The following is a 16,010-nucleotide window of genomic DNA, read 5'->3' as shown; positions in this document are numbered from 1 at the left end:
ATGCTCTGAAGGATGGGTGGGGAGCATATTACAAGTCAGATAACACTGGGAGAACGAGTGTGATACATCAGATGCACAGGTAACACCTATTTCTCCAAAAATGCTACCTTATGTACTTTTATGTATTTTTTTTAAAGAGAGATTTTTGCTATAGGGTGCATGTACTTGCCCAAGAGACAGAGAGACAGAAAGTGATAACTTGGCCCTCAGAGGATGGCCATGCCACAATCCTCCTTTTAGGACTTTGGGCACACATGCACATGTGCCAGGTGTGTTTTAAGCCACTGCAGTCGACTATGAGGGAGTCTAGCCATGCGACCATTATGCCATCTGCTGGTCCCCTACGTTGTGTACTTTTAATGGGACGAATGAAGTAATTTCTACTTTGCTTATCTCTAAAAAAGAGTTGAGGTGGCTAGCTCAGTTACTCATCACACCATCTGTTTTTTGTGGCTTATCTCCAATGCCGTCTCTTGGACATTTTGTGCCTAAATCCCTTGTACACTGTTGGCTTCCTTAAGCTGATAAAGCATACTCTGCCATGTGATGAAGGACCACCTCATTTAAGTAAATGTTACGTGGTAAAAATGAACGTGTACGTGAGCTCAAATAGAAGGCATTTAAAATAGTGTACTTATGAAATAGCCTTTTAGAGGTGGTTTGACTGAAGAGATGTCTCAGGGGACTTAAAAAAAATCTCATGGGGAAATGGAATTCATGCATGAGTTTATTTGTGTGCAAAACATTTTTGAAATCTTTGCATAATTTTTTAAAAGAATTATTTTATTTAATTTTATTTATCTACTTATTTATTTATTTATTTATTTTCATTTGACCAGAGAGAGATAGAGTGAGAGAGAAAGTGAGAAAGCAAGACACTGGGTCTAGGACTCAAACCGTGGTCGACCATGTGGGAAGTCCAGCACCTTTAACCACCATACCACCTGGTGGCTCCTCCTTGCATAATTTTTAAATAACATGCATTTTTCATGAACTTTTTGAAGGCCCCTTGTACATTATCTCTATTTCATTGATGTCTTGGTGAGTGGAGGTTTTTCTTTTGTCTTTTTTTGGAGAAGTTTTTGCTATAGGGCATGTGCACTTGCCAGAAAGACAGAGAGAGACAGAAAGATAGAAAAAACAAAAATCACCCCCCAGGGAGGATGGCCACGCCACAATCCCTTCTCCTCCAATCTCCTCTCGGGATCCTGGGCACGCAAGCACACGTGCCCGGCGTGAGTTTAAGCTACTGGGTCCGGAACTCAAACTACGGTCAACTGTATGGGAGTCCAGTGCCATAGCCATTATGCCAACTGCTAGTCTCGCGTGGAGGTTTTTCTTTTATAAATTAACACCATACATGTTTCTTTGTATTCAAAGACCATCCAGATCCATTTGTTAGTGGTTCGAGATAAGTGGCACAGTAACCAGTGTGAAAAGGAGCCAGGTGTCACTCTCCAAGTTAAATATTTAGGCAGGTACTAAAAAATTTGAGCTGGGACCAGCCAATGGCATAATGGTTATATCCCATATAGTCAACTGTAGTTCAAGTCCTGAACCCTGTAGCTTAAAACTCATGCCATGCATGTGTGTGAGTGTGCCCAGAATCCCAAGAGAAAAATGGAGAAGGGACTGTGGCATGGCCATCCCCCCCGGGGGGGGGGGGTGATTTCTCACTTTCTATCTCTATCTCTCTGGTGAGCACACATACTCTATAGCAAAAGTCTCTCTTAAAAACCAAATTTGGACCTTCCTTAAGAAATGCTTTATTATGGGCCAGAATCAGCACCCTTTCTATAAAAGATATATAAGAAATGCGCCCATCAAAACAGAGGGAAGTGGGCTGATAGGAGGATGTGTAGTGTGGTTAAGGTGGCTGGTCCTTCAAGGCTGGTTGTATGGCTCCAGGTGTAGCAGTTTGAGACCCCTGCTGGGCCATGTGTGTGCGTGCCCAAAGTCCTGACAGGAGGGAGAGACGGAGGAGAAGGGATTTCAGTGTGACTGTCCCCCATGGGCAGTGCTTTCTCCTCTTTCTGTCTCTCTCCAGTGAGCGCACAAGCCCTCCAGCAAAAACCAAACCAAACAAACATAAAACAAAGAAAATGCTCCCAAATAGTTGACTGTCACCAGGGCATATTGGGAGAACAGGGTGGAGAGATTTTTAAATGACAGGTCCGAGAAACAATATATGCAGTATAACCTTCCTCATCTTTTGCTGTGCTGCATTTGAAAAACTTTTTTGTCCTTTCCCAAGACATTTGGTCATCATAGTCAATGATCTGCATAACTCTCTTTCCCCAAAGTTTCTTCTGATTTTGTGGTGGACAGTCCTAGAGACAGGTCACTCATCTGAGAGAAGGGCACAGAGGTTGAGAAGTCTAGTTTTTGGCAGCATGATTTCTTCTTTTAAGAAACTCAGCTGAATCAGGCCCCAGACATCCTAGAATCATAGGGAAAAAGCTAGTTGATTTCCTGATCAGCACAAAGACATGCGTGAAGCAGGCACGTGGGCTCCATTCTCCCGTGGTTTGAGTCAGTTGCTAATAATGCATTAAACCCTTGGAAAGGCACCATCCATCTTTAGACTCACTTTGGGGAGTTAAGTACGAAATGGAATTTTCATTAGAGTCTCCCCCAGTATTCAAAACTTACTATCAGAAATTGATTTAAAAGAATTTTAGAGCTGCATAATCAGGTAGGCAAGCCTTATAATTTGGGGTTAATTTAGAAAAAAGGCCAGTTTGAATTACTGGGCTTTTGAAATGAAAGCATGCATCTATAGTTAATGTAGTTTTATTATTGGCAGATCAAGCCAAGAAAATTGGTTTCAAGAGACGATCTGCAGGGCTCCTAATTAATAAATAGCTAAGATTTACTTGTAATTCTCTTCATTAAACTCCTTCAGACATTAATAATGTCTAAGTAATGGCAACCTTTAGTCTAGTCTTCATTAAAGGGCTATAAATCTCATATCGAAGTGGTCTGGATGAATGAGAAAATGTTACATCATATTCCAAAAAAACAGCCTTGCAGATATAAGGCCTTAGGACCTTAGAAATTATCTCTCCCTAATGAATATATCATCTTGACATTTTTAAGGGTTTTTTTTTTTTTTCAGAGTTTTTTGCTATAGGGCTCAGGCACTTGCCACAAGGACAAAGAGAGACATAGAGACAGAAAGCGAGAAATCACCCCCAAGGGGGGATGGCCATGCCGCAATCCCTTCTCCTTCAGTCTCCTCTTGGGATCTTGGGCAAGCATGCACATGCGTCTGGTGTGAGTTTAAGCCACGAGGTCAGGGACTTGAACTGCGGTCGACTATATTGGAGTCCAGCCACATAGCCATTATGCCAACTGCTGGTCTCCATCTTAACATTTTTAGCAAGCCCCTAAGTGTTTTCTAATTTCATGCACAAAGTAGGAAATTTGCATGAAAAATTTTCCACTAGCAAAATAAGGTCTATGTTGTTGAAACAGGGCTAATATGTTGCTTTTTGAGGTTTGGGGGAAAGGGTAAGAGGAAAGGGGGTATTTGAAGAATGGGGAGAAGAGAAGAGGAGGTAAGATACGTGAGAGAAGAAAGAAGATGAATTTTTTTCTAAATTTTGAGACAACTTTTACTTTAGGGTTTACATCTTGTGGTAACTTAGTTTTAAATATAAAAGAGAAATAAAGCACTTAAGAAAAAAATTGGCAAAGGTCTTCTGTGACTTTAAATATTTCCTCATTTATAATACATTAGCTGACTACTGAAAACAGCCCTAGTAAAGCTTTATTTATCTTTATGGTAGACTCTATTTTCTAGGCAAGGTTATTGGACCAAAAGACATTTTCCAGAAGGCTTCTCTTAATTTTGTTGATTAAGATTGTGAGTAGGCAAATTTAGGCTCATTTTCGGGACGTGAATGGAGTGATCACTGGTATGGTCTTGTCAAGGATTTCTTGAAGATGAGTCTGATGAGCATACAATTAGCTGAGAGCTGACCACTGTCTACTTGCAGACTTCAGGCTGTGCAGAGGCTAATTTGGATAATTTCAGAATATAAGTGACTCTAAATAGCCTCAAAGATACTCCCTAATGGGACCTTGAAAAATGAGCATATTTCCTCTGATTAACAGTGGAAAACAGTTTGTGGTGGAGCAAGCTCTGTCTCAAATGCTTTGGATAATACAGATGAGAAAGAGTTATTTCATGGGATGATAATACGTGAACAAGTTTCCATGCTTTTCAACCCAAACTAAGAATGTTGTTACCTATTTTTTTTTTTTCATTGTATGAATTCTCTTCCTATTTTTGCTTATAGAGGTAAAGAAACCAGACATTACATTCTCACAAAACTTCATTTAGTTATTTAGGGATTGGGAGAAAAATTCAGTTCTTAAGCATGTCCAAAATGAAGGGCATACCCAGCCACTTGGGTGGCCCCTGGACATGCATGCTGGACTATGGTTCTATCAATAATTGGAACTTGCTCTTTCCGCCATCTGGGATCCTGCTGGGAATGGGACTTCTAAAAGGCCACTATGTCCAGAAAGCTGTGGTCCAAGGCCATTTTTGCTGGCTGTAAATGGGGTCTCAGGAACCAAATGGAGCACACGGCTCTTCTTAAAATTGAAGGTATTTACACATGAGATCAAACAGAATTCTATTTAGGCAAAGGGGTGCTTACGTGTACAAAGCAAAAAACAACACAGTAACTCCTAGTGGCAAAGCAAAGAAAACCAGAGTAATCTGGGGAAAGGTTACTCATGCTTCTGGAAACAGTGACAGGGTTGGAGCCAAATTCCAAAGCAACCTTCCTGCTAAGGCTATTGGACATGGAATCTGTGTGATGCTGTACCCCTCAAGGATTTAAAATAATGAAAAGTAAATAAATAAACATGGCAAAAAATAATAATTTGAACTTCAACTTAACATTGCCTTCTGGCAGAGCACCGAGAGGGGCCAGGGGCTGGGCTTTACCTTGCAGCCTTCACATGTGATGCAGCGGTAGTGGTACCCCGTGGCTTTGTCACCGCACACTACACATAGCTCATCCTTGTCTAAGTAACTGGGGATGTACCCTGTAAAGGAGATAAAGAAGAGGAAGGTGAAAAACAGTGTCATGTTAAAAAGTTAAAGCTATACCCTAGCTAAGGGTGCTAGGCCCGGGACAAAACTAGTTTGCTAGGAGGAGGTTACAACAGAAAAGCCTTAATGAAAATGGGCAATACTTAGGTTTACAGAGTTAACATCAAGTTCAGGATTTCAGAAGGCCTTAGATATAGGTGTTGACCCTTTTGCTGTGCAGGTGGGAATGGCTGGAAAGGCTGTTAGAATCACTGATTCAAATAGAGCGGCCAGGAGTTGAGCCGCCTGAAGCTCTGGGTAACACAATCTCTGTCATGAGACCTATTTCAGAACTTGTTCTTAAATACTTGATCTGCTTTGAGACCAGGGTACTCTGTAATAAATTCAGAAAACTTTATAGTTGGAAAGGTTCTGGTAGGTCATTAAGTATTTTTGAGGTGACAAAACAGGCCTTCCTTCACTGTTATTTGTTTTGATAAAGGTTAGCTAAGTCAAAATGGCCAATGGCTTACTATATATTTTACCATGACATTTTCACACCAGAAGCTACCAATAGAGACTAAAACCCAGAACTCTTAACTTCTAATCCTCCAGTATAAACTATGTTGGTCTTTTCCTAAAAATGACAGTTACCTTTAAGTAGACTGAATAAGGCCATGTTACAAACAGCAACAACAAAAACAAAAAACAGAAAGAAAAAATAAAAAGAAAATTGGGGGGCTATTCTGTGACCTGGAGGTTAGGAAGCTGGATCCTACATGGCTAATTGTGCTGTTTGAGTCCTGGGCCTGGTGAGTTTAAAAACACACTGGGTATGTGTGGGCACATGCCCCAAATCCCAAATGGAAGGAGAAGTGGCAAAGAAGGGATTGTGGCATGACCATTTCCCTTTTCTCTCTGTCTCTGTTTCTCTCTGGTGAGCATACATGCCCTCTGGAAAATTAAAAAGAAAAATACCTGGTAAACTTGTGATATTATGAGACATAATCCTACTATATTGGATAGTGCAAAATAATAGAGGTTCTATTTATGAAGAAAAAATAAAATCCAACCTAATAACTCTCTTTGTTGGTGTATTATTAATATAAACTCCTTGATCTAAAAAGCTAAAGTTTAAAAGTAGAAACAGAAGTGGCCCATCTCCCACTTATCTTTTTTTTTTTTTTTGGAGAGATTTTCACTGTAGGGCGCGTGCGCTCGCCAGACAGACAGAGAGAGACATAGAGACAGAAAGCGAGAAATCACCCCCCAGGGGGGATGGTCACGCCGCAATCCCTTCTCCTCCATTCTCCTCTCGGGATCTTGGGCACGCACGCACACGCGCCCGGCGTGAGTTTTAAGCCACCGGGTCCGGGACACGAACCGCGGTCGACTACGTGGGAGTCCAACGACATAGCCATTACGCTAACTGCTGGTTCCCATCTCCCACTTATCTTTGTTTCTTCCCCTTCACTTGAAGACAATGCCCACATACAACAAATTCATGCAGAAGGGCAAATTCATTTTCATATTTATCCACAGTTCACCAAAGAAACACATAGCTTTTAAAAAGGCCAAAAAAAAAATGTCAAAGCTGGGTATGATTTGTTGGGATATGGAGAAGGGCAGCTGAGAAATCAGTCATTCTTTCTTTTGCTCATGGTCCTTATGAAATTCCTTGACTTGGTAAATTGTTATTTGTTTCTCTAAAGATTAGCAAGGTCAAAATGACCAGTGACTTACTCTATATTTTATCATGACATTTTCACAGGTCTTTTTAACAATTAGATCATAGGACCTGCAGATGATGTAATGGTTATGTCACTGGATTCCCAAGTAGTCAACTGCAGTTTGAGTCCTAGACCTGGTAGCTTAGAATTCAGGCCGGGCCCATATGCGTGTGTGCCCAAAATCCCGAGAGGAGAATAGAGGAGAAGGGTGGTATGGCCATTCCTCCCTGGTGGGGGGTGATTTCTTGCTTTCTGTATCTTTCTGTTTCTCTGGCAAGTGCACTGGCCCTATAGTAAAATTAACTCTCTCTCTCAAAAAATAATTAGGTCATTGAGGACTTACTTTTCAGAAAAAAAAAAAAGCCACAAAGACAACAGAAGAAAGTATATCCTTTTTATGATTTCTTACAAATTACTTCATTTGGGGCCATACAGTGGCATAGTGGTGATGCAACTGGGCCCACATGGGGAAGGGCCTGGGTTCAGTTCTCAGGACCTCCTTGAGCACACATGTTCTGTGACAGCTCATGATCTGTGACAGCTGAGACAAGGGGTGGATCACTGAGTGAAAGATCCTGTTTAGACATGTTTTTCTCTTTCTCCCTCTCAGAAGAAATAAATTTAAAAACATCTAAAAATAAGAAAAAAGATTATTTTGTTTAGATTTTAAGTTAGAAAAATTTGTCTGCTTTCTTGGGAGGCAGACAAATGACTTAAAAGCAAGATTTGGTAGAGTATAGAAGGATGTTCTGAAATATCACAGCTTTTCTTGGTTTACTTTTGCATCACACAGATCATGATTCATCTATTGAGTTCACTTTCAAGGTTTCTAAACTCTTATTGTCTCATCTTAAAAAGAGAATTCTGAGAAGGTTCTGGATAGGAAAATAGAGAATTGGATAGGGCGTGTGCGCTCGCCAGACAGACAGAGAGAGACATAGAGACAGAAAGCGAGAAATCACCCCCCAGGGGGGATGGTCACGCCGCAATCTCTTCTCCTCCACTCTCCTCTCGGGATCTTGGGCACGCACGCACACGCGCCCGGCGTGAGTTTTAAGCCACCGGGTCCGGGACACGAACCGCGGTCGACTACGTGGGAGTCCAACGACATAGCCATTACGCTAACTGCTGGTTCCCATCTCCCACTTATCTTTGTTTCTTCCCCTTCACTTGAAGACAATGCCCACATACAACAAATTCATGCAGAAGGGCAAATTCATTTTCATATTTATCCACAGTTCACCAAAGAAGCACATAGCTTTTAAAAAGGCCAAAAAAAAAATGTCAAAGCTGGGTATGATTTGTTGGGATATGGAGAAGGGCAGCTGAGAAATCAGTCATTCTTTCTTTTGCTCATGGTCCTTATGAAATTCCTTGACTTGGTAAATTGTTATTTGTTTCTCTAAAGATTAGCAAGGTCAAAATGACCAGTGACTTACTCTATATTTTATCATGACATTTTCACAGGTCTTTTTAACAATTAGATCATAGGACCTGCAGATGATGTAATGGTTATGTCACTGGATTCCCAAGTAGTCAACTGCAGTTTGAGTCCTAGACCTGGTAGCTTAGAATTCAGGCCGGGCCCATATGCGTGTGTGCCCAAAATCCCGAGAGGAGAATAGAGGAGAAGGGTGGTATGGCCATTCCTCCCTGGTGGGGGGTGATTTCTTGCTTTCTGTATCTTTCTGTTTCTCTGGCAAGTGCACTGGCCCTATAGTAAAATTAACTCTCTCTCTCAAAAAATAATTAGGTCATTGAGGACTTACTTTTCAGAAAAAAAAAAAAGCCACAAAGACAACAGAAGAAAGTATATCCTTTTTATGATTTCTTACAAATTACTTCATTTGGGGCCATACAGTGGCATAGTGGTGATGCAACTGGGCCCACATGGGGAAGGGCCTGGGTTCAGTTCTCAGGACCTCCTTGAGCACACATGTTCTGTGACAGCTCATGATCTGTGACAGCTGAGACAAGGGGTGGATCACTGAGTGAAAGATCCTGTTTAGACATGTTTTTCTCTTTCTCCCTCTCAGAAGAAATAAATTTAAAAACATCTAAAAATAAGAAAAAAGATTATTTTGTTTAGATTTTAAGTTAGAAAAATTTGTCTGCTTTCTTGGGAGGCAGACAAATTATATAAAAGCAAGATTTGGTAGAGTATAGAAGGATGTTCTGAAATATCACAGCTTTTCTTGGTTTACTTTTGCATCACACAGATCATGATTCATCTATTGAGTTCACTTTCAAGGTTTCTAAACTCTTATTGTCTCATCTTAAAAAGAGAATTCTGAGAAGGTTCTGGATAGGAAAATAGAGAATTGGAATGTGTATTTATTCAATCATTCATTTGTCCATAAATTCAGCAAATAATTTATTTTGCATATTGGTTCATCAGGGAAGTCATGCTTTTCTATGTAAAAAATGCATCATGACTTTTCTGATGGCCCAATACTATGTGCATAATACTGCTAGGTGCTGAGAATGTAAAAACAAACAAGATATGGTTTCTTTCTTTGGGAAGCATATATATAAGCAAGTTAGTTCTGTTTCTTCAACCTTAGTCATTCCACAGTGAAAGAAAGAGGAAAACAGAGGAAAGAACAGAAAAGGAAGCTCAACATTACTGTTAGGGAAATACAACCAAAATCAATGAGATACCATTTCACACTCAAGAAGACGGTTTTGACAAAAAATGACAATGATAAATGTTGGTGAGGATGTGTGCTTGTGTGTTCTTATAAAACACAAAGTAACTTCTAAACAACATAGTGATCCAGTAATTAAGACAAGCATCTTCCTGGTGAAGGCAGATATAATTACATAGGACTTTGTCAGGAAAGCTAACCTCTTGACCTCTAATACCTAGAGGTTATACAAGCTGATCCAAGAAAGCAAACACTTCTGACTTCTTGGTTTCAAGTGTAGACTGCTGAGATAAAGGAGAAAGGTGTACAGGTTGGTGTTCTCTAATCACGCGTGCAGGAACCAATTGTAACACAGTTGGACCCTGTGTTGCTTGAGGGACTTGCCTTGGGAAGAGCTACAATGGAGTCTGAGAACATTAACCAGAACTGGGAAGATGGAAGAAATTCACCCTCACCTCACCATCCCTTGGCCTACCACATCTGACCTGCTGGCTTTATCTTTTGACATTGGCAATAAGACACTGAAAATTTCTTCTCTGTAGCTCAACCATTTATTTAAATGGTCAAACTGACCTTTAACGTTCTTGTGAATCCAGAAATCCAGTGACAATTCAATCAGTGATTGAAATGGATTCCTTCCATGTTCTGACTGCTAGGGTGATAGATGGTTTGCTTTAGTCCCTTATTTCTCCCAGATTAGCTTCTTGGTGGGTGGAGGTGATTAAATGTCTGTAGTTAAATCATCAAACCTTCTATAGAAACATCTATTTAAGTTGGTGGCAGTTGCCTACATGATCGTACAAGTGTACCCCACCCATTACTTTCTTTTCTCTAAAATATTAACTCTGAACCATCTTATTTATCAAAACAGTCACCACAGGCAATGATACATCAATCATTATGCCTAAGTCCATTATTCATCATTAAATAACTTCCATCAGGGAATAACATCCCACACATAATGACGGTAGGTGGGGATTTTCTTCAGGTTACTGAGTATACTTGACAACATCACATGCTAACCAGTTCTAGAGAACTTAACCATTTCTTGTGTTCTACTTCTATATATCCATCTTTTTCCTTTTTCATACTCATCAAGGGAGTCACATGTAGGCCAGTGTGCCCAAGAAAGAAAAATGTACATGTAGCACGAGTTCTGAAGCCAGGAGTAGACACTACTGGGTATCCCAATGTCAGCGTTGGGTTCTGTCTGGAAATAAATATAGGACATTATTTGGAAGCTACATGGTTCATCTGAGAAACTGCATCTTCAAATTGTTTTAGGTAACTGCTAAAAAAGCCTCGTTAGCAACTCCTCTTAAAATAATTAAGAGCCATGACAAGATGTACAGTTCAAGAGTGATCAATTTCCCTGGTTCTTATTGCTCAGGTGCATTATCTTTCAGTCTAATAAACTATGCTACTACTTTGTCAAGCATGTTTTTATGAAAGCAAACTCCATCTGCTTGTTCAACAGAAGACTTGGAGATTTATTTTAGTTAACATTTGGCAATGTCTGATGAATTGCTAAGTATTCTTTTGCATATAAAATAGGTAACATGACATGATAAAATATTATTAAGTTTTAAAAAAGCTTTTTTTGGTAACAACTTTATTAAGATATAATTTATATGCCATCCAACTTAATGGCTTTTAATAAATTCACAGAGTTGTGGAATCATCACCATAATCAATTTAAAAACATTTTATCATCCCTCAAAGAAATCTCATAACATTTTTTAAATTTTTTGGAGAAGTTTTTGCTACAGGGCACATACACTCGCCAGAAAGACAGAGACAGAGAGACAGAAAGCAGGAAATTACCCCCCAGGGGGATGGCCATGCTGCAATCCCTTCTCCTCCATTCTCCTCTCGGGATCTTGGGCACACATGCATACGCACCCGGTGTGAGTTTAAGACACCAGGTCTGGGACTGGAACCACAGTCAACTACATGGGAGTCCAGTGACATAGTCATTACTCCAATTGCTGTTCCCTTTAGAAGTCACTCATCCCATTTCTGTCATGTCCTCCACCCCTCTGTCCTAGGTAACCACCAATCTATACTCTGTTTCCACAGATTTGCCTATTCTGGACATTTCATATCACTGGGATCATACAATATGTAGTCTTTTGTGACTCACTTTTCAGTCAGTATAATTTGATTTCAAGGTTCATTTATGTTGTTGCTAATACTGATTTTTAAAAATCTGAGTTTTCAGAAGGACTTGGCATGTAGAAGGTGAAAGTTTTGTACATTTGTACTGACAGCCATGCAACAGCTTGTTTTTTGTTTACACTAGGTTCAATGCTTTATCTGTTATGGGTAAAATCAGAAACTGTCTCATTTAATTCTTTTGAGCCATTTATAACAGGAGCTCAGGTATTAGGAGAAGAAACACTGCTCTCTTGGCAGACACACATTCCTTAGGAAATGGACTACGAAGCAGATTAATCTTGATAGTAGACCCAGAGTAGAAGATGCTGCCTTGGGAGGCAGATGTAGCAGAAGCTGAACTCAAAGACCTTTTCCAGTTGGGCTAATCTGATTTTCCACATAAGACTACTGGCCTAGCAGAACCAGTCCTAGTGTCTTAAGGGAGCAGTTATGATCCATAGAAGTGGGAAAAACTTTGGGAGATCAAAGAAGAGAAGAAGGTCCATGTTGTTGATATATCTTGTGGAGCTATCAACTTGGAACTAGCACATACTTTAAGTACTTTGGGATAGGATATCAAATAAGACTACATTTAAAAAATATTTTATTTATTTTATTAGAGAGATTTTTGCTATAGGATGTGTGCTCTCGCCAGAGAGACAGAGACAGAAAGTGAGAAATCACCCCCTGGGGGTATGGCTATGCTGCAACCCCTTGTCCATTCTCCTCTCAGGATTTTGGGCATGCAAGCACGCACACACGCCCCATATGAGTTTTAAGTCGCCAGGACTCAAACTGCAGTGGACTCATTGGGAATCTAGTTACATAACCATTACACCATCCACTGGTCCCAAAATGAGACTACCTTTTAACACCCTTTCGGAAGTCAAATCATTAGCATGCTTACCCTTCCAATTTTGTATTGAATCTCAACTGATTCTTTGCCATGGACCTTTCTAATCTAAGTTTTTTCCTACTGGCAGCTTGTTCCCTATGGCATTTCTTTGTATCCTTGGAAAATTCCAATGGTTTATCCTTTAGACATTTTCTGACATACTAATCCTGATTCCTTTTACATTTAATTTCTGATAATAGGTACCAAGCTTTGCATCCTGTTAATCTTCAACTCTTTGATGAAGACCATATTAATTTAACTAAACCACCCACCCACACATTTATTTATTTAACAAACATGTAAGATGCTTGGTACAAACTTGAAACAACATTCACCTTAAAGGGTTTCTTTTATTGCTACTGGCAACCCCCCAGCAGAGCTGCCCCAGAGGCCTCCACATCATATCTTTCCAGATCAGCTGTCTTCTGCCCTCACTACCACCCTCATGGAATCCTCAAACATCCTCCTCTTTACCTTGCCCTCTGGTTGGCTGGGCCCTTGGGGACAGTAGACATGGAATCCTAGGTCTTCAACTCTGTGGCACTGGGAGGAAATAGGGTTGGGGAACAGAAGGAGAACCAGGTGATGTTAATCCAGAGACAGGGATGAAGACAATGGCAAGAGACTCTGGATTTACACCTGCAGCAGCCTTAGGACAAAGAAAGGGACAAAGCAAATTTTGGATTATTTGTTCTGACTCAGGAAATCCAGAAGTTGAAGCATTTTTATTAATGTTTAAGTCCAGGTATTCCAGAAGTTGAAGCATATGTATAAATACTTAAAGCCAAGCTTAGGTGTATATGAGGAAACTTCAAAAATTCATGGAAAAATAAGATTAAAGCACCAATTTTTCTTTTCTTTTCTTTTCTTTTCTCGTCTCATCTCTTCTCTTCTTTTCTTTCTTTTCTTCTCTTTCCTCTTTCTTTGCTTCTTTGTTAGTTTGTTTCTTTTTTGGTGTAAAAGTTTTTGAAATCCATGCATAGTGGTTTTTTTTTCATAATATACATTTTCATGCTTTTTGAAGACTCCTGGTTGTTTTAATGCACAAGAAGTCTCTAGCTATACTTTCTTTTTCCTGTCTTTCTAGTCTCGAAGCCTTAGTAGCTGACACAACCTTTCAATCCACAATTAGAACTAAAACAATTGAAGGTGCACATCACTAAGAAAGGGACATAGATTGGTGTCATGAGTGAGAGTCAGACTATTAATTAAATGGGTACACCCACTGGCAGTCTACAGTACTGGTTTGCAGAGTGTTTTTAAAAAAATCTTAGCCAATTTTTAAGATCAGGAGACTTCACATAAAATCCAGACTTTTTGCTTCACGTGACAAATTGGAAGTCCTGGCAATACTGAGTCCAAAATTTTCACAGAGTAATGATCAACTGAACTGAGAGAGTAGTTCAACCTTCCAGGAAAGAAACATTCTTTCTAGTTTTCCAGTCAGCACCACTCCCTATTATGACCTATGCTGTGGCTGAAATATCAGATGCCATTCGACTTTGTCCTTGCATTATGTCTCTTCATAAGTCAAGAAATATTTCCCAGACTTTTTATCTTTAGTAAAAATGGGAAGACAAAGCAGTCCAAGAAAAATGAAGTGAACATATCATGTTTTTGGAAAGTGAGAAACAGTCTTATCATAAAACATATAAACATTGAATCTTGGTTGAATAATTTGAACTAAGCAGCCATTATGAGACAATGCTGTCTCTCTTTCATTAACATCAGTTCTCTGGTACATGTAGGCATTGGAGTTCTAGAGCCCTGTAGTCATGAGTTTATTTAAAGAATGTGTGTGTTGGAAAGCAGGAAGGGTCACCAGAAATGGATAATAGTGGGCTGGTCCCATGGCCTTTTGGTTTTGAGAGATTAATCCCAGATCCCTATGGTTGACTGTGAGGTTCAAATTTGGACCTGGTGGCTTGAAAAACATGCCAGCACATGTGCATGTGTGCCGTCTACAGTACTGGTTTGCAGAGTGTTTTTAAAAAAATCTTAGCCAATTTTTAAGATCAGGAGACTTCACATAAAATCCAGACTTTTTGCTTCACGTGACAAATTGGAAGTCCTGGCAATACTGAGTCCAAAATTTTCACAGAGTAATGATCAACTGAACTGAGAGAGTAGTTCAACCTTCCAGGAAAGAAACATTCTTTCTAGTTTTCCAGTCAGCACCACTCCCTATTATGACCTATGCTGTGGCTGAAATATCAGATGCCATTCGACTTTGTCCTTGCATTATGTCTCTTCATAAGTCAAGAAATATTTCCCAGACTTTTTATCTTTAGTAAAAATGGGAAGACAAAGCAGTCCAAGAAAAATGAAGTGAACATATCATGTTTTTGGAAAGTGAGAAACAGTCTTATCATAAAACATATAAACATTGAATCTTGGTTGAATAATTTGAACTAAGCAGCCATTATGAGACAATGCTGTCTCTCTTTCATTAACATCAGTTCTCTGGTACATGTAGGCATTGGAGTTCTAGAGCCCTGTAGTCATGAGTTTATTTAAAGAATGTGTGTGTTGGAAAGCAGGAAGGGTCACCAGAAATGGATAATAGTGGGCTGGTCCCATGGCCTTTTGGTTTTGAGAGATTAATCCCAGATCCCTATGGTTGACTGTGAGGTTCAAATTTGGACCTGGTGGCTTGAAAAACATGCCAGCACATGTGCATGTGTGCCCCAAATCTTGACAGGATGGAGAAAAGGAGGAAGAGAAGGGATTGTGGCATAACATTGCTCCATTGGGAGTCGGGGGTGCTTTCCCCCTCTCTCTGTCTCTCTCTGGCAAGTGCACATGCGCTGTGGGAGGGGAAAAAGGTTAATAGTTGCCTCTGATGTTGCTTTGAGGGTTACACAGAGCACATGCAATTATTTCATGTCCTATGTACTTGAGAAAAATGGATGCCTAGATAATTCTGAGAACCATTCAGAATGGGATGCAAGATTATACCTCTATAAAGATGGGTTATCAACTCTGTGCTACATCTGTCACCAGGATAGCATCATTGTGGTTGCAAGCTCTTCTGGTCTCCCTGTGTCAAGGCAGAGGTGCACTTTACAGACTATGAAGTAAAAGACATTATTGTCTTCATGCTTTCTATAGATTTGACATAAACAAGTGTTTGTGATGAAGACAGCCCAAATGCAGACCATAGAAATGATCTATAGCACACACGTGTAATCGTACGGAGGTGTGTGAATATATGTGTATATCTATTCAGGTGTACTCTACTTTGAGAGAGCTCGATAGTAAAAAAAAAAATCTAAACTAGTCATTTGGAAAATTAAGGAGGGAGTTTCACATGATAAAATATTACTTATGAAAGGTCCTTTACCTCAGATGTTCTCTAAATATTAAGTTCTTCATCAAGAATGCAGTGTCTCACAACTGGGGTGAGTGTTGCCACTCAGAAGACATTTGGCAATATCTGGAGATGTTTTTTGTTGGCATGACCGGTGTATGTGTGTGTGTGTGTGTGTGTGTGTGTGTGTGTGTGTGTAAGTGTGTGTGATATTGGTATC

At 39.9% G+C, this 16,010-nt stretch overlaps 1 protein-coding gene across 4 annotated transcripts in view; it reads right to left on the bottom strand.

Moving 5' to 3' along the window:
- Positions 1-16,010, bottom strand: part of LOC102496584 (thyroid hormone receptor beta) — a 367,776-nt gene that overhangs the window by 25,588 nt on the left and 326,178 nt on the right. For all 4 annotated transcript variants that reach the window (XM_006170583.3, XM_014585033.1, XM_006170582.1 and 1 more), the window contains one exon: positions 4,964-5,064. In XM_006170583.3, the coding sequence (XP_006170645.1) occupies positions 4,964-5,064 (101 nt within the window). The remainder of the gene's footprint in view (positions 1-4,963; positions 5,065-16,010) is intronic.

Source organism: Tupaia chinensis, unplaced genomic scaffold (genome assembly GCF_000334495.1).
Source record: "Tupaia chinensis unplaced genomic scaffold, TupChi_1.0 Scaffold148626_1, whole genome shotgun sequence".
NCBI lineage: Eukaryota > Metazoa > Chordata > Mammalia > Scandentia > Tupaiidae > Tupaia > Tupaia belangeri.
The sequence above is the reverse complement of the archived record's forward strand: the minus strand, read 5'-3'. Positions and strand labels throughout refer to the sequence as shown.